General features: G+C 37.9%; 1 protein-coding gene and 2 non-coding genes across 3 annotated transcripts; 2 read left to right on the forward strand and 1 right to left on the reverse strand.

Annotated features, from left to right (window-relative positions):
• Positions 1 to 2195: 2195 nt before the first annotated feature.
• Positions 2196 to 7122, reverse strand: LOC104102240 (uncharacterized). The gene is made up of 13 exons (XM_009609907.4): positions 6934 to 7122; positions 6741 to 6828; positions 6357 to 6543; positions 6147 to 6237; positions 5146 to 5181; positions 4921 to 5019; positions 4189 to 4319; positions 3994 to 4042; positions 3782 to 3871; positions 3648 to 3701; positions 3073 to 3138; positions 2595 to 2692; positions 2196 to 2508 (listed from the first exon to the last, which is right to left on the reverse strand). The coding sequence occupies exons 1-13, from the start codon at positions 7009 to 7011 to the stop codon at positions 2439 to 2441; spliced, it is 1137 nt and encodes a 378-aa protein (XP_009608202.1). The 5' UTR covers positions 7012 to 7122; the 3' UTR covers positions 2196 to 2438.
• Positions 7123 to 7433: 311 nt separating this feature from the next.
• LOC117278237 (small nucleolar RNA Z161/Z228) lies at positions 7434 to 7531 on the forward strand. The gene has a single exon (XR_004508569.1). It is a non-coding gene; the product is annotated as a small nucleolar RNA Z161/Z228 (small nucleolar RNA).
• Positions 7532 to 7611: 80 nt separating this feature from the next.
• On the forward strand, positions 7612 to 7682 carry LOC117278236 (small nucleolar RNA Z105). Its single transcript, XR_004508568.1, has one exon. It is a non-coding gene; the product is annotated as a small nucleolar RNA Z105 (small nucleolar RNA).
• The last annotated feature ends 11928 nt before the right edge of the window (positions 7683 to 19610 follow it).

A 19610-nucleotide genomic window follows, 5' to 3' on the forward strand; every position in this document is an offset into this window, starting at 1 on the left:
TATTGTTTCTTTTTCATGACTTCTTCATTACTATATTACCACTATGATTTTGCTTGCCTTGAGCCGAGGGTCTAACGGAAACAGTTTCTCTATATGTATAAGATAGGGGGTGAGGTTTACGTACACACTACCCTTCTCATTTTCACTTGTAAAATTTCACTGAATATGTTATTGTCGTTGTTGTCGTTCTTACACAAAAACATGCTTTAGAAATTTCTTTTGTGTGGATCCTTTAGAAGTTTACGGAAGTAGTTAGGGTGGTACATAGGTCGGGTTGGTTCAGATTTTCTAATTACCAAACCAAACCAAATCAATTGTATCAGGTTATTAAATCTAAATACCAAACCAAACCAATAAAAGTCGGGTTTTTAAATCTCGTTATTTTCGGGTATTTTCATTTTTTTTCATAAAGTCGTTATAACACAAAACGTAAAATTTGTGCTCCAAATATTTCTTTAATCCTAGCAAGACAGAATTATATAAGGTGTTTTTCAACAAAATAACATAAATATGAGATGGGCCATGACATTGTACTAATTTAACAATAAAGATAATAAAATCGCATAAAATAAATATTATTAATAAGGCATAATGCAAACAAACATAATTTAAAATTATGACTAATAAGCACTATTATTTACATGACTAACCACTAAAAAAAATAAGTTATACATTTTATCTAAATCATGGAAAAACTAAAAAATAGATATCCAACACCATTTCCATTCATAGTACAATTGAATTGAATGTCTTTTATTAGCATTAGTATTGATTGGACTATAAAACTTACTAGAGCATCCAAAAATTATAAGCCCAAGTTTGAAATAATACGTTAAAAGATAAAACTATGAAAAAGCTTAAGAAATATTTATAAACTACACTACAATAAATATTTTTTATGTATTAAATATATTTAAAACTTCTATACATATAATGTCCGGTTGATTTGGTTTCGGATTGACTTTTTTTAGTTAAAGCCAAACCAAACCAAACCAAATATGGTCGAGTTTTTTTTTCCAACACCAAATCAAATTAAATCAAACTATAATTGATTTTTTTTCTCGATTTGACTCGAATTATCGAGTTGATTCAATTTATCGATTTTATTTGTACAACCCTTACCGTATTAGGTCCTTTCTAGTCTTGTCAAAAGTGGATAAAAAGTATTCAAGAATGTTTTGGTATTTAAGGTGAGACAATAAGAGCGAAAGTAGAGCAATTTGGAAACTAAAAGCAATCATTTGGATCTAAAAACTCAATTATTGTCATTTCATCACTGTGAAGCTCCATTATTTACTTCACGTGGCTCTGTTTTCTTTTTCTTTTTCTTTATTTCTTTTCACGGAGCAGACCCAACGGCCCATGCCATAAACCCTACAGCCAGTGAGGTTCTGCTATTTTTGCGGTGTTGACAGCTACTTGTTTTTTGTCTCAATTTGCTATTAGGTGTGTCTACTTGCATTTTTCTAGTAACATATCGTGATCACCATCTATAGTATTTTCACTATGTTTATATGAGTGCCCAACACCATCCACTCTTGTACTAAATGGGGACAACAAAGTTGAGATCTGAACAATAGAATAATTCTAGGCTTGATCTCAACCACATAAGACAGATCTAAATCGAGCTCTCAGATATTAACTTACTTTGATTACTTTCAATGCATAAATACTTTTAAAAAATATTAAAATACTATAATAAAATCATAAGTATGCTCAACTCACTAACTCTAAATCATAAATTCGCATTTATTACGTCATGGCTGGTCAAATTTAATTTTTTTTACATTGTTATTGCTACTGTTTGTTACTTTGTTGTCACTGTTACTTGAGCCGATGGTTTATCGGAAACAACCTCTCTACCTTCACAAGGTAGGAGTAAAGTGTACGCATTACCCTCCCCTAACCCACTTGTGGGATTACACTGGGTTTTTTGTTGTTGTTGGCCAAAAACTTTCGATTTACCTATTTCCTTGTCCTTAATCACGGACTAATTATGTTTAACGATCTAATAAATACACCAAAATATGACCGAGTATTGACAAAATATGTAATAAAACAGTTTCTGCTCGTCACCTTGTGATATTGTTAAAAGAATCTTCTTGGAAATTGAACTAGTAGTTATTCTTCAAAAGGTCCAAAAAGTTTCGAATAGTTCTAAAGAGACTTGGTTTAGAAGGAGAAGGGTATGAATCTCAGACAAACCTTCTTCGTATGCTATTATCATAAGCTCCTTTAATTAATTAAAAGATTAGGATCACAAAAATTGTTCTTCACTTAGAAAAGCACGGGATAGAGCATGCAAAATTAGGAAGCTGTTTGGTCATTGTAAGGTTCTTTCTTCTGCACATCTAGAAATATTACAATACAAACATCCAGTGTAAAGACTTGGAATACAGGAACATCACCAAAATATTACACTCTTGTAAGAGCTGCTTTCATCGGTTTTGAAGCATGGTTTCATTGCAGTATTTCTTGAAATTCAAACATTCTTCAACAAGGAAATCGCTACAAAATTGATTTCAACAAGTGGTATTAGCGACCAAAATAGCAAACCTTCCCAATCATACAAGCAATAACAAGTGGGAACTTACAAGATCCGCTCAGCCATATCTGATATTTCCCATCTGGGACTCCATGGATATTCAGTAATCACCGGAGACTTGATGGGCAGAGCTTGAGAATCAAAGTGCTATACAAACATGCCGGTGCACCACACATGCATAGAGATGAGCAGTGAGTCAATTGACAGCACCATCAGAACATTTTAGGCAAAGTAAGCACAAAGAAATGAGAGGGCGGGCAAAAGCTGAGAAGTTATGCTCCTTGTTTTATCACGGATGTCGGGATGTGCGGGCGAGATTGGGAGCATAAGCACTTATCTTTTCACAAAAAAGGGTCTGTGACTGGGAATGTTATAGACTCATGAAAGGCAATACTTAAAGATGCTTAAGTATTGCAAACTACCAAACAAAAATATTTGAAGTCCCATCATGTCAATGAACTTTCATAAAATAAGGTACATGGAGAAAGAAGCTAAAATATAGTTGAATGGTGCCAAAACTATTTTACCTGAGAACTCTGAAGCATCAAACTTGGCTGCTGCTTGGGGAACTGAAGTGAGATGGCAACATGAACCTAACATATCAAGGGCCTAGTAAGATATATTTACTAACAGTTGCTACATCAATAAAACATTCCAGATAAAAGCAGCGCAAATGACGATATTCAATCATGGGGAAATGGTCTTCAGTGAGAATTTAAGACATAAAACTTTTGCTTTATCTTGTGGAAGAACACAGAAAAGAGCAACACGATATGCTGTACAAATTGCAATTACAGGTAGGACCATGACATGTTTTTCTATGTTTTGTTGAGTTATTCTAAGAGATTCATTGTCTATCCTGTGTTCAATGCTAAGAGTCTGCATTTATTTCAAATTCTAACTCAATTTCCCACAGTTTTTCAAGGTAACAAGACTTCTTCCTTTTGCCCCTCTTCTCTAAAGAAACAAACACTGAAACTTATGCACCCAGTCACCCTAGTATATGTCTTAAATAGCCAAAAATAAGATTCTTTCAAGTTTCACATCAAGAGAGAAATTTCTTCTATGTGTTTGTCTGCATATAAGTCATTGGTTACCATACCAGAAAAGTAAATACCCCAGAGGAAGATAGGAAAGTCGCTTTCCTGCAGAAAACCTGGCATAAAAAGAAAGGAGCATTACAGCATGTTATTCTATCAGCAAACATACAATTACAATGGAATTAAGGTTGCATACTGGATCGGCTTCTACTGGCCTTCCAAAAAGAGGAGCTAATGCCATAATGAGCTTCCTTCTACTTTCAATGGATGTAACTGCATCTTTAATCTGTCAAGAGTAAATGGACAAAAAGGGAAAGAGGAATTCAACAAAATAATATGGTATTTTATTTTTAAAAAGTAATAATTATTCGGCTTGAATTTGTATGGAGAAAAACTAGTGAAGCTAACCTGTGATTCAAGCATTTCTTCTAAAGTTGGAAGGTACTCAGCCATGCACCTAGATTAATTTTTTTTTAAAGAAAAGAATTATGAAGATGAAATGACACAGCAACTTTGTAGGAAAGGAAAACAGAATTTGGCGTCCCACAAATAGGAGAAAGGTGGATTAGATTGCCAGCTTCTGCCGCAATAATCAGAACTTACATTCCATCCAACCATGCAGGAAGCCTAAAATCATCAATTGAGAATAGAGACTTCAATTCAGAAGAAGAAACCAATTTCAAACGTGGAGCAGAAGGAGCACTAGAGTATTTTCTGCCAATCGGATATATAACCTGTCACATTATTAAAGTTAATCAAATCAAAAACCAGGAAAGAGAAGGAGAAATTACAAGCGAAAAAAATGCAATTAAGCAAAAAAAAGTAACCACAACGACAAATTACAAGCCAAAAAGGCAATTTGCGTACCAAAACATTCCATTTTCAATAACACTTGAATGATGCAGCATTAAGAATGAGATGAAAGCAAGTAAACAACAAAAGATGCATGGCACTCTTTCATACTTATTTTTCCTCAGCAAGATACACTAAAACAAGGTAGGGCACAAATATCCATGACAAAAGTGTCTTGATGCTCCAAAATGATGTCATGCTTATATTTCCTTCAATCAGTGGTTTCTACTATTGTCGTTCTCTACGAGCCCAATTTTTTTTTAACACAATCTCCATTCTTTTAATAGGTTATATGTATTATTTTTACAACTAAGCAATTTCAAACGAAAGCAAACTATAAATATATTTTAACGACCATGACATAAACCATAAACCTGTTTTAATTTATTCCGGAAGATACGAGAATCTACTAGTGTCTTCGTCTTCTTTTCATATATACAGAGAAATACAGGCAAGTATGGCATCATTATTCAGAAAGCCCACCTGTAAGTATATCTTTTGCTGATGGCGCCATGTGGATCCAACAACCATTTTGTTCAAATCCAAATCCAGCAAAGGGACAGCGAATTTAACCTCTTCTGGCTACACTACAATTTAATGGCATAGAACCATCCATATAGTCAAGATCAAGTGGTATGCAGGAGAATCGTTTCATGTAAGAGCAAAAAATGGGATTACTTAATGCAGGCGTTAGTTACAGTGGAGTACCTTATCAACATTTGAACTCAGAGACATTTCAATTCCCTGCAAATGATTAAGAACAGACAGAGTATTAACTACAATTTGTTATAACTTGAGGAAAAGAGGAGGGCGTGGGGCAACGACCACTCTTTTAAACCCTTCCCACTCTATGGAAATCTTTCAATCTAATCAATTAGGCAAGAAAATCATCAAGAATAGAGTTAATTCATGCACTCAATTGAGCCCTAAAAATCCAGATAATTCTAATAGTTAAAACTATAGCACTAGACCATCAAATACCTAAGAATTGAAATGCATAATCTTTAGGCGACAGAAAAAAGTGAATGTGACCTTTTCAAGATCCAACTCACAACATAATGTATCCTTTCAGAACAATTTGGTCTACAATCAACCATCTTCCGACTGTCAGATATAGCTAGTTTCAATATACACCTTGCTAATCAACCAAAGACACTCCCAATACGGAAGTTGAAATCTATGCATGTATATAAATAGCATACTGAGAATTTATACACTTTAGGGAGTTAAGAAACTATCGCTACAACGTCCTCTCTCCAGAATTGACAACGCCTCCACTGATTCCCAGTAAGAATTTCAGAATTTGAGGATGTATAGAGCTCAGATTAAATGCTCTCTACAAAAACTACCATGATGCCTAGAATCTATAGAGTTTCTCTTTCAGCTTTTGTTTTTACTTAATCAAGTATCATTCCGCTTCTTCTTCATAAAGAATCAAGTACAATTTGCAGTCCGACAAGCAAGCCCGTACTCCCAAAGCGATGAGTAACCTAGCTCTCTCAGTAGGAACTTCTGATCCAATATCCTCTGCTCCCACTGGAAGTAACTTAACAGCCTCCAAACCACAAGTTTTGGAAAAGAAAAATTGAAGCTTACACAACACAGTTTCAATTTTACAACTCAACTAAAACCACAACGATCATCGTACTACTACAAAATTTGGTGAATCGCGCTAAACAACCATGTGATGATCAAACTAGAAGCTTTACCTCTCTGGCGAGCATTGTGCTGATTTCAAACTTCAATCGGTCATCATCAACTTCTTCAACTCTTTTCTTTTGATACGCTTTGTACAACTCCCTAACAACCACATAAACTAAAGCTCAACTCTTCTTTACCATTTTTTACAAAAAAAGTTACTACTTCTCTTCATAATAAATGCTCTTTAAGTAAGTACTAATAAACAGTAAACAGAACACCTGAGTTGCACAACTAGAGAAAACAGACGAGTCGGGTCTCTACTATTCCAATCAGTAAGAGGATTCTTCAATGACTTTGAGTCACTAGCTTCGCCAATAACACGATAGGGCCGAAAATTTTCATCTTCCGGCCCAAATATAACATCTGGTGCTGCCAACGGATACGCCGCATTATATATTACATCCCCTGCCCCAAATTCAGGTAGTTTAAACAGTTAAGAAGAATGTAAATTGGAAAAATACAACAGCTGACAAAAACGTAAATTAGAATTACAAAAGCTAACTGAAATGTAAATTAGTATTACAACAGCTGACTGAAAATGCAAATTAGAATTACAACAGCCGATTGAAATGTAAATTAGAAAGTTAAAAGAATGAACTCACATTTGATATAATCGAGGCAAAAGGGGATGACTAAGGAGAAACGATCAAATAAACCAGTGTTTTTGCCTCCTGGCCACATGTTCTCCACCTGAAACATGCTCCAAATACCAAATTTTGTCAGTGAATAATCTAATCATAAGCATGTTAAATGAAAATGACCTAATATTTTGTGTGCAAACACATATAATTTGACCTTGACAGAGAATGGACAGTGTGTGACTAAGTAATTCAGCTGAGCAGCGATGATTGGAGGAATAGAATCGATCGCCATGGTCGCACTGAATCGTCGGAAGTTTACACAATTTGCTTTTGTCCCGTCGGAGTTTAACCGGTTCTTCTTTTGATCCGGCAACAAAACCGATGGATATTGGATAGGCCTTAGTCTGATAATAATTCGTTGGGCTTACTTTTCTAGTTTATGGGCCTTTGGAACTAACATTTAAGCCCAATAAGAATATGAAATTATTGAGGTTAAAATGGTAAATTCAACTTCGTAATGGAAACCCTAAAGAATGAAGCTCCAACACTATAAATATAGTTCGATTATCTCCTCCTTCAATCGTGCTTATTTCATGGCGGTAAATATTGTTCTATTTGAGTTTCAATTTTTTCTGTATTTTCTCTGCTTTTGTTAATTTTCGTGTGATGTATTCTTTTAAAATATTTTCTCTTTTTATTTTGGTGAATATGTGGAAACCGAATGATGATTTTGGATTAATATTCTCACGACGGTCGTCTGAGGTACCTTTTGTGTACCTAACTGATGTTAAGATCCAATTTTTCTGATGGTTTTTTACTCTTTTTCGGTGAAAGAAATATTTTTTTTGTTTGTTAAATCAGAATTTTGCTAATTTTTGTGATTTTTACAAAGCGAGCGTAATGACGATAAAAAAGTTAATTCCGATTATTTATGAAGAATAACCAACCTCCTACTCATTCTGAATGCTCGCCTTTTTTCTTTTCTTTTTTTTGTTTTTTTCTTTTCCCTTCGATTTAACTCTGGTCATTTTTACCAAAACTATACAAATATGCTTTCATTTTGATTTAACTTTGGTCATTTTTGCATAAACTATACGAATATCCTTTTCCTTTGACTTAACTCTGGTCATTTTTGCAATAACTACACGAATATTCATTTTCTTTTCTGAATTGTGTGTGAGCACTATGAGGATAAACATGTATGAGGTCGAAAGATCGTTGATATCGTAATAATTTAATTATTAGTCCTTTTCATTCTGAGTGCTTCTTTACTCTTTATAATAAATCACGTTTTACAATTTTTTTAATAATGAAACCTGTGAAATGTATGTGTATAAAATAAAAGGGTCTGGAGTTTGACTCTTTGGCAACTGAAATAGCCATGCCTTAGGGATGAATACAGAACCCTATATCAAATATTATTTCCTTCTGTTGAATTCTGGTAGGCTTATTTGATAAACCTGTTGGAACATCTTGGAGGGAAATACTTACATATTTACAATATTTCAATAATCTTAATTTTAACACATCTAAAAAGTAGTCTGATGCATTAAGCTCTCTTTGTACGTGGGGTCCGGAAAAGGGCTTATCCTGAATCCGTGACCTCTTGGTCATAAGGCATCAACTTTGCCAGTTACGTCACGAATCTCCTTCAATTTTAACATGTCTATTTTCATTAAAAATACAACTGCGATATTTTATAAATAGAGTTTAAGAATTGAACCAAATGTTGTATCACAATAATTGTCAGTGCTAAAGTTAAAAAGTTTTGAGAAAAAATTAATTGACGAATGTAGAATTCTAATCTCGATATCCATATCTAATAAGAATGTTCAATATCTTTCTTTGGTTGTAGCAACCTGCATCATAAGTGATCATATATTATAACTTTTCAATAATCAACAATATCAATATTTTCATCATATATTATAACTTTTCAATAATTAACAATATTAATATTTTCACAATAATAGCTCACGGCTTTACCACAACATATACAAGAATATTGACAACAACAATGAATGTAAAATGTTCGACAAGAAGATGTTTCAACAATAACAATTTTGCCTCAACGTGATGGCGACTTCACAACTTCAACACCAGTAACTCAACAATGAAAAGCAATGTATAACGTTAAATAAGAATAACTCATAATGGAATAGATAATGTGTAACAATGATTTCAAATAATGAAAATCAACAAGGGAATGTCTCACGGCCCAAAATCCACTTGAATCATCGTGATATCACTTGTCTCTAAAACTAGGTAAGTTGATTACAATTTTATTTCAAGCCTTTTTTTTTTGAATTCAATTAAAGTGTCAAAACCAACAACAGAAATATTCAAACAACCTTCCAAGATTGGTAATACTGAGTTACGAACTTTAACTGAATACATGCAATGATGTCAAGGATTAAATTTACAATACTGTTCGAATAAGAGTTGACAGTACAATAAAATGGAAAGACTCCAAGAGACTGCGACGACCAAGTAGCTATACCTTAAATCCTTGCGATTATACTCTAACCTTTTTTTGAATCCGATATTTTCAATACCTAACTTTGCAAAAAAATGTGCAGAAGTATAGTATGAGTATACCACAGTCGGTACCCAGTAATTATCAAGACTAACCTCGATGGATTGGTGATGAGGTACAATCAAGACACTCACTAATCAAATAACCTGTGCAATATAGAGTACAAAAATAATAGAAAGACAAATAGGAGTGATAGCAACAATAATCAACTAGTGATATAAACAACAAGGCAGCAAGAGCACGAATAATAAACACAAGTACAACCATAATCAAGTCTTTTAAAATATACATCTTTTATCTATAAGTTTTTCAAATAAAAATCTTTATAATGTAATCCGTACAATTAAATATATTCCGAATATATTTCCTTCAAATAAATATTTTTCGAATATAATTCTTTCAAATAAATGTCTTTCAAATATAATTCTTGCAAGTAAATATCTTTCGAATATAATTCTTTCAAGTAAATATCTTTCGAATATAATTCTTTCAAGTAAAAGTCACCATGTGACACCTCATTTAACTTTCCTGGTGTGAGAAATATATTCAAGATATTACATCAAATGGCACGGTAACACCTTCGTGCATTTATCTCATTAAATTCATAGATTTTCTGGTGTGAGAAATATATTCAACATATCACATCAAATGGCACGGTAATACCTTCGTGCATTTGTCTCATTCTTACCCAATATATATATATTTAAATCAAATCAATTGGCACAGCAACACCCTTTGTGCATTTATCTCTTTCTCACCGAGCGTACATATAACAGTACTAACTAGGTGGGAGAAATGCCAATAACAATAAAAAAATAAAGTGGGAGGCACACATGAAGCAACAACGACTACAAGTCACATGAAAAATATAGGTGCACAATAACAACTCAATATAAATGGCATGAATGCTGTCACGCCCCGACCTGGAAGCGAGACTGGCACCCAGTGCCTCAACTAACCTAGTGTACCAAATTGCGACTAAGGGACTGTGAACATATAATGTCATAATTTGGCCAAGGGGCCACCTTGCAAGATAATTTGCGAAGCAAAATATAAAACTGAATGGAAACTAGCGGTAACTAAACATCAATATAAAGTTGGGCCAACAAGGCCGTCATAACAACTACAACTGACAAACCACCAAAATATACATACCAGGCCTACAATCCCAACATAATGCACTAACTGACGGGATATGTCTACAAGCCTCTACTGATAGATATATTGTGATCGGAACATGGCCCCGACCTACCCATTACATATATACATACATACAGAAGATGTACACGAAAACCTAGACCCGATAACTCTGAAGGATGTGCAGCTTACCGATCAGGCTGAACTCTGGAAACACCTACTGAGGAGGTATACCCGTCTGTCTATCTGAACCTGCATGCATGAAATGCAGCGTCCCCAGAAAAGGGACGTCAGTACAAAATAATGTACCGAGTATATAAGGCGATAACATAAATAAAAGTTGAAACTGAATTGATAATATAATAACTGAAAGTAATTGGGAGTCAAAGATGATCTGGAGATATACTTACCTGTTGATACTGACTCAACTCCTTCAATATAGTAAGTAAAATAATTGCCCGACCTTATAAGGATCGATATACATAACTGCTCTGTCGTAGTAGGCTCGCTCATAGGCGCTCGGCCATACTAGGCTATGTATCTCGACCATGCTGGGCTCGCTCATAGGCGCTCGGCCACAGTAGGCTCGATATATAACTTTCTATCTGATCAGAGGTTGCCCAATAGGGGCCTGCTCATCGATTATAGCTCGATGGTAATGAAAATACTGTAATACTGTATATATAGGCTTGCTGCTCTCTTGACTGGAAGAAGACAATACTAAATTGAATATAGAGTCTCAATAAGGAATAATATTATAACTTATGAGACTAGAACAATGTGAATAAATTCATGAATACGAACTTCTCTTTATGTCTCATTACTAACACATGTAGCTACGAGATCATGCCAAAATAAAGGAAGGCTTAGCCTTAACATACCTTATCACACTCTTTTCAATCACCAAGTTGAACTCGCCTCTTCTCACCTTAATCTACAACAACGATAATAATACTATCATTAAGTTATGAAATGTATAACTATCGCACAACGAACGACATGCTTATTTTGTATTAAAACAGACAGCATTTCCCCTATAATCCTTACTTCCTCCAAATTCAAGATAACACTAACAACACCAAAAACAATAATAACAACATATATACATTATTTTCCAACCTTATGCACACCACTCAATACTACAAAACAGCCCAACACACCCCAATCTCTTCATACACAAAACGACCACCGTAGTAGTGTCAACAACCCGAAAATGTTACGACGAACGACCAGCCATTTATGTGGTGTTTCTCCACACCCTTCCTCCTCCAAAACTCCACAAAATAGTAGTAAAACACGCAGCCCAACAGCATCACAAAACAGTCCATAAAACAGTACACAAAATAGTCCGCTACAAGTGAATAACTCGAACTCACGGCTTCCGATCACCGTCCCGTGAGTTCTTACAAATATAGAACGACTTACTATACATATAAAACAGAAAAAAATGGATGAAAGAGAGCAGTAAACTTACCTTATTTGTTGGATAACTCGACTCCTATCTTGGTTCTTCAAACTCTAGGCTTTACCTCCGATTAAAACTTAAAAGGGGCGAGGAAATCAATTGGGGTTTGGGGAAATTATTTGGGATGAGTTTTGCAGAGAATGAGTCTGGTTATTTTGCCCTATTATCAGACTAATATATGAAGGGTATAGGACTTTAAAAAGGCCTCTTTGAACGACCCGAACTGGCCCATTTTTGGACGACCCAAACAGGCCCAGTTTTGGATTCTCGTTTAAGCAAGTAGGTGACAGTCTGCGCAGTCTCGCAAAAATGCCCATATCTCTCTACTCAGATATCGTATTGACAAACGGTTTAATGCGTTGGAAAGTAGACTCATAGATATTTAATTTGATGGGTGGAACACCCTATAACTCTAAGTATATTGGGAGAAAATTGCAGTTACATTTGACCCAAAGTTTCAGTAAAACTTATGAACGTACCTTGTGATGACTTTCATCGACTTTTGTTCCACCACTCGCTTGACTTCAAAACATAACACACGACTATCATACGAATAACATAACTCGTAACATAACCTCCTTATCATGTAAAACACCCTGGTCTCATCCCAAAAGTACATGCTATAACATTCCCAATTTGTCGGCTTTCGACGAAACATTATTTTTTTCAATTCCTTTAGCTTCTAAACCTTCCAACCCTCTTTGTACTTGTTGTTCATGATCTTCAATATTTGTAACTTCCAAGGTAACATGATTAACTTGTTTTATATATTTTCAAAGATGATCTCATTTCTTTGGGTCCTACATTAGTTTGCTCCCGACGCAGTTTTATTTACGAAAATATAGGGTGTAACATCATTCCCCCTTTGGGAACATTCATCCTCGAATGTTTACTTCTAGAGACTTCGGAAAAATTTTGCCAGAGTTTCCTCCGTACACTAGACTATAACCAACTTGCATGCAGCCAGAAAACATACTATGCATGCCACACTTGGCCAATGTCTATAAATAACAACACTTTGCCTCAAAGAGTCGTAAATCATAAATACTGAAAGTCAGAAAATAAGAGCTTACGTGATGACCTACTAGCCTGAATAGAGTTGTGCTGTAGCATCCCATCTCGAGCCATATCTTCAGTTTGAAATAGATGGGGGTATTTATACTTCATTTCTTCCTCCGCTTCCCATGTCATCTCTTCCACATTATTGCTTCTCCATAAAACCTTCACGGAGGCTACCTCTTTATTTCGTAGCTTGCGAATTTGTCAGTTTAAGGTGGCAACTGGAATTTCCTTGTAAGACAAGTCCTCCGTAATTTGTACATCATCTGTGGATACCACTCTGGTAGGATCTCCAATGCACTTCCGTAGTATAGATATGTGAAAACCCGGATGGACTAACTCCAATTCTGAGGGCAATTCTAACTCATAAGCTACTTGGCCCACTCTCCAAATAATCCTGTAAGGCCCAATATACCGTGGGCTAAGCTTGCCTTTCTTGCCAAACCTCATCATGCCCTTCATAGGGGATACCTTTAAGAATACCCAGTCATTAATCTCAAACTCTAAGTCTCGTCGCCGCATGTCAGAATATGACTTCTGGCGACTCTGAGCTGTCAACAGTCGCTCCCGGATGAGCTTTACTTTCTCTACGGCCTGCTGAACTAGGTCTGGCCCATATAACCCAGATTCTCCAACATCAAACCACCCTATAGGAGATCTGCACTTACGCCCATACAAAGCCTCGTACGGAGCCATCCGAATACTGGAGTGGTAACTGTTATTATATGCAAACTCGACAAGAGGTAGATGTTCATCCCAACTTCTTTTAAAATCCAATACACATGCTCGTAACATATCCTCGAGCGTCTGAATTGTGCGCTCGGCTTGCCCATCAGTCTGTGGATGAAAAGCTGTGCTGAGATTCACCTGAGTCCCTAGACCTCTCTGAAATGACCTCCAAAAATGTGTTGTAAATTGAGCCCCACTATCAGATATAATAGATACTGGTACTTCGTGTAGTCGCACTATCTCCTTAATATATAACTTTGCATAATCTTCTGCTGTATATGTAGATCTGACAGGTAGAAAATGAGCTGATTTAGTGAGCCTATCGACTATCACCCATATAGAATCGAACTTACGATGAGAACGAGGTAAACCCGTAACAAAGTCCATGTTTATCGCCTCCCATTTCCATGTCGAGATCTCTATAGTCTGCATTAGCCCTCCGGGCTTCTGATGCTCTATTTTCACCTGCTAGCAACTAGGACACTGGGCGACAAACTCAGCAATGTTCTTCTTCATATCGTTCCACCAGTACACATCCTTAATGTCATGATACATCTTCGTCGACCCAGGATGAATGGAGTACCACGAATAATGTGCCTCTGACATAATCCTGTCTCGTAGCCCTGCTACATCTGGAACACACAAACGACCCCTATATCTGAGAACTCCATCTCCCTTGAGCTCTAACAATGGATTCTTCTGCTGCGGAACTCGCTCTCTCAACTCGACCAACTCTGGGTCATCGTACTGCCTTTCCTTGACTTCAGCTATGAGAGATGATTTTGTAGTGTTTTGGAGTATAACTCCACCATTGTCGAAATCTACTAACCGAACCCCCAAACAAGCCAATTGATGAATCTCTCTAGTTAATTGTCTTTTCTCGGCCTTTACATGTGCTAAGCTACCCATAGATCGATGACTTAAGGTGTCTGCTACAATATTAGCTTTCCCTGGATGGTAGAGAATATTAACATCATAATCTTTCAATAACTCAAGCCATCGCCTCTGTCGCAAATTCAACTCTTTTTGCTTGAATATATATTGCAGACTTTTATGATCGGTAAATACATCAACATGAACACCATATAAATAATGCCGCCATATCTTAAGTGCATGGACAACCGCAGCTAACTCGAGATCGTGGGTTGGATAATTCTTCTCGTGCTTTGTTAACTGCCTTGAAGCATAAGCAATTACCTTCCCATGTTGCATCAGGACACATCCTAACCCAACACCTGAGGCATCACAATACACGACATAACCCTCTGGACCCTCTGGAAGTGTTAGAACTGGCGCTGAGGTCAACCTGATCTTAAGCTCTTGCCTCTTGGAAACTCTGCTCGCAAGCCTCCGTCCACTGAAACTTAGTTGATTTCTGCGTCAACTTCGTCAATGGTGCCGAAAGGGAAGAAAAACCCTCTACGAATCTCCGGTAGTATCCCGCTAAGCCTAGAAAGCTACGAACCTCTGTCGGAGTGGTAGGTCTAGGCCAAGATTTCACGGCCTCAATCTTTTGAGTGTCTACCTTTATACCTTCATCGGATACAATATGCCCCAAGAATGCTACAGACTTCAACCAGAACTCACATTTAGAAAACTTAGCATACAACTTATGATCACAGAGGGTTTGGAGTATCGCTCGCAAGTGGTCCACATGCTCATCCTCTGAACTTGAATAAACCAGAATATCATCAATAAATACTATCACGAACAGATCTAAAAATGGACGGAATAGGTTATTCATCAAGTCCATAAATACGGCGGGAGCATTCGTCAACCCGAAGGACATGACAAGGAACTCGAAGTGGCCATATCGGGTCCTGAAGGCTGTCTTCGGAATATCTTTCTCCCGAACTCAGACCTGGTGGTATCCCGATCTCAAATCTATCTTTGAAAAAAATCTAGCCCCCTGCAACTGATCAAACAAATTATCAATCCTTGGAAGTGGATACTTATTCTTAATAGTTACCTTGTTCAGCTGCCTATAATCGATACACATCCTCAACGAGCTGTCTTTCTTCCGCACAAAGAGTATCGGTGCACCCCAAGGTGAGGTACTGGGCCTGATGAAACCTTTCTCCAACAAATCTTTTTACTGCTCCTTCAACTCCTTTAATTCGGCAGGTGCCATTCTATACGGAGGGATGGATATTGGTTGAGTTCCTGGAAGCAAATCGATGCTAAAATCAATCTCTCGCTCTGGAGGAATACCTGGAAGTTCATCTGGAAACACATCTGCATACTCATTGACTACGGGAATAGACTGAAGTGTACATATCTCAGCATCTGCATCTCTAACTCACACAATATGATAAATGCACCCTTTTGCAATCATTTTCCTCGCCTTCAGATAGGAAATAAACCTACCTCTGGGTGCCGCTGTATTACCTACCCATTCAAGGACTGCCTCACCTGGAAAATGAAATCTAGCTGCCTTTGCTCGGCAATCAACCATAGCATAGCAAGCTGACAACTAGTTCATGCCCATGATAGCATCAAAATCCATCATCTCTAACTCAACTAGGTCGGCTGAGGTCTGACGACTACAAACTCTCACCGTACAATCTCGGTAAACCCGTCTAGCAATAATCGATTCTCCGACCGGTGTAGATACCGCAAAAGGATCACTTAGTATTTCGGGCACTATACCAAATTTCCTCGCGACAAATGGGGTAATATATGATAAAGTAGATCCTGGGTCTATCAAGGCATAAGCATCGTGAGAGCAAATGGTCAATATACCTGTCACAACGTCTGGTAAGACTCCTGGTCATGTCGACCCGCTAAAGCATAAATACGGTTCTGATTAACACTTGAACTGGAACCTCTACCTCTGCCTCGACCTCTACCAGCCGAAGATTGAGACTCGCACCCAGAAGGATGCACAGACATAGATGATCATGTCGATGAACTTGCTGGTTGTGCCATACCCCCAAAATCTTTGTTTGGGCAATCTCGCATCATATGCCCCGGACGCCCACATGTATAACACGCATCAGAACCTGCTCGTCATTGGCCCAAATGTCCTCTACCACAGATGTCACACTGCGGCGAAAATGACCATGTCTGCCTTGAACCTCATTGTCGTTGCAAAACTGACGCCCGTGAGCTCTCACCTGGTCCTGACTGAGTATAGCGGTCATACCTGTAACCCTGCAACTGAGGTGGCGGAGGCCTAGGTGGCCATCCGAAGTACTGGGGCCTATAACTACCCTGAGACTGCTCCTGAAACCTAGGAAATCGCATCCTCTTACGCTGCCCTTGCTCAGTCCTCTCTGTACCCTACTGTCGACGCCTACCCCTTTCTATATTTTGAGCGAATGCCTGAATCTGGGAGATATCCATATTATCATACAATGCAGCTGTGGCACATGCCTTGGTCAACTCTCGGGCTAACCCTGCTATAAACCTGTGGATCCTGTCACGCATATTAGCAACTATGGATGGTGCATATCTTGCTAATGAGTCAAAACGGAGACTATACTCTCGAACACTCATATTGCCCTGCTTAAGGGCTAGAAACTGATCGACCCGAGCCTGTCGGATCTCCTGCGGTAAGTACTGGTCAAGGAAAGTATCTGAAAAATTCTCCCAACTAGCTGGAGGTGCATCACGTGCCCTGGACCTCTCCCATCCCTCGTACCAAAGGATGGCTATATCTCGGAGTCGAAAAGTTGCTAGCTCAACTGCTTCTTTCTCTGTGGCATGCATAACCCGAAAGATCCTGTGAAACTTATCTATGAAATCCTGCGGGTCCTCCCTCTGATCTGACCCCGTAAACTCTAGGGGACTTAAAGCAATAAACTCTCGGACCCTTGAACTCCCAGACCCCTCAGAAGATCCTGCACTAGCTGATGCCCTAGCTTGTTGCTGGGTAGCTACCAATTGTGTCAACAAATGCACCGCACTCCTCAAGTCCTGATCTGGTGGAAGTGGAGGGGGAACTGGATGTGCGGTATCCCTAGGAATCTCCTCAGGTGGTGGAGGAGCGGGTAATGGCTGAGTAGGGGTCTCGCCTTGGGCCTCAGACTGGGACCCATCTACTGGGGGTACCCTGCTGGTCCCCTCACCTGTTGTTGTATCTCCCCTCTGGCTAGCCGTAGTCTTCCTAGTCACCGTCATCTGTGTATGAAAACACGAACACGTAAGTTTAACTCAAATTTCCTATAACTCAGTTCTACAATACGATTTAGATTTGAAAGAAGGGTAACCAACTCCTAAATGCCCTGTAGCTCCCTGCATATATAATGTGGTGCACAACACATCTATAAATAAGATCCTACTTGACACGACTTGTAGACTCCCTAGGATAGAACTGCTCTGATACCAAGTTTGTCACACCCCGACCTGGAAGCGAGACTGGCACCCGATGCCTCAACTAACCTAGTGTACCAAATTGCGACTAAGGGACTCTGAACATATAATGTCATAATTTGGCCAAGGGGCCACCTTGTAAGACAATTTGCGAAGCAAAATATAAAACTGAATGGAAACTAGCGCTGACTAAACATCAATATAAAGTTGGGCCGACAAGGCCGTCATAAATACTACAACTCACAAACCACCAAAATATATATACCAGGCCTACAAGCCCAACATAATGCACTAACTGACAGGATATGTCTACAAGCCTCTACTGATAGATATATTGTGATCGGAACAGGGCCCCGACCTACCCATAACATATATACATACATACAGAAGATGTACACGAAAACCTAGACCCGATAACTTCGAAGGATATGGAGCTTACCGATCAGGCTGAACTCTGGAAGCACCTACTGAGGAGGTATACCCGTCTGTCTATCTGAACCTGCATGCATGAAATGCAGCGTCCCCAGAAAAGGGACGTCAGTACAAAATAATGTACCGAGTATATAAGGCGATAACATAAATGAAAGTTGAAACTGAACTGATAATATAATAACTGAAAGTAATTGGGAGTCAAAGATGATCTGGAGATATACTTGCCTATGATACTGACACAACTCCTTCAATATAGTAAGTAAAATAATTGTCCGGCCTTATAAGGCTCGATATACATAACTGCTCTGCCGTAGTAGGCTCGCTCATAGGCGGCCATACTAGGCTATGTATCTCGACCATGCTGGGCTCGCTCATAGGCGCTCGGCCACAGTAGGCTCGGTATATAACTTTTCATCTGATCAGAGGTTGCCCAATAGGGGCCTGCCCATCGATTATAGCTCGATGGTAATGAAAATACTGTAATACTGTATATATAGGCTTGCTGCTCTCTTGACTGGAAGAAGACAATACTAAATTGAATATAGAGTCTCAATAAGGAATAATATTATAACTTATGAGACTAGAACAATGTGAATAAATTCATGAATACGAACTTCTCTTTATGTCTCATTACTAACACATGTAGCTACGAGATCATGCCAAAATGAAGGAAGGCTTAGCCTTAACATACCTTATCACACTCTTTTCAATCACCAAGTTGAACTCGCCTCTTCTCATCTTAATCTACAACAACGATAATAATACTATCATTAATTATGAAACGTATAACTATCGCACAACGAACGACATGCTTATTTTGTATTAAAACAGACAGCATTTCCCCTATAATCCTTACTTCCTCCAAATTCAAGATAACATCAACAACACCAAAAACAACAATAACAACATATATACATTATTTTTCAACCTTATGCACACCACCCAATACTACAAAACAGCCCAACACACCCCAATCTCTTCATACACAAAACGACCATCGTAGTAGTGTCAACAACCCGAAAATATTACGACGAACGACCAGCCATTTATGTGGTGTTTCTCCTCACCCTTCCTCCTCCAAAACTCCACAAAATAGTAGTAAAACATGCAGCCCAACAGCATCACAAAACAGTCCACAAAACAGTACACAAAATAGTCCACTACAAGTGAATAACTCGAACTCACGGCTTCCGATCACCGTCCCGTGAGTTCTTACAAA

Source organism: Nicotiana tomentosiformis, chromosome 4, assembly GCF_000390325.3.
Source record: "Nicotiana tomentosiformis chromosome 4, ASM39032v3, whole genome shotgun sequence".
In the NCBI taxonomy this organism is placed as follows: Eukaryota; Viridiplantae; Streptophyta; class Magnoliopsida; order Solanales; family Solanaceae; genus Nicotiana; species Nicotiana tomentosiformis.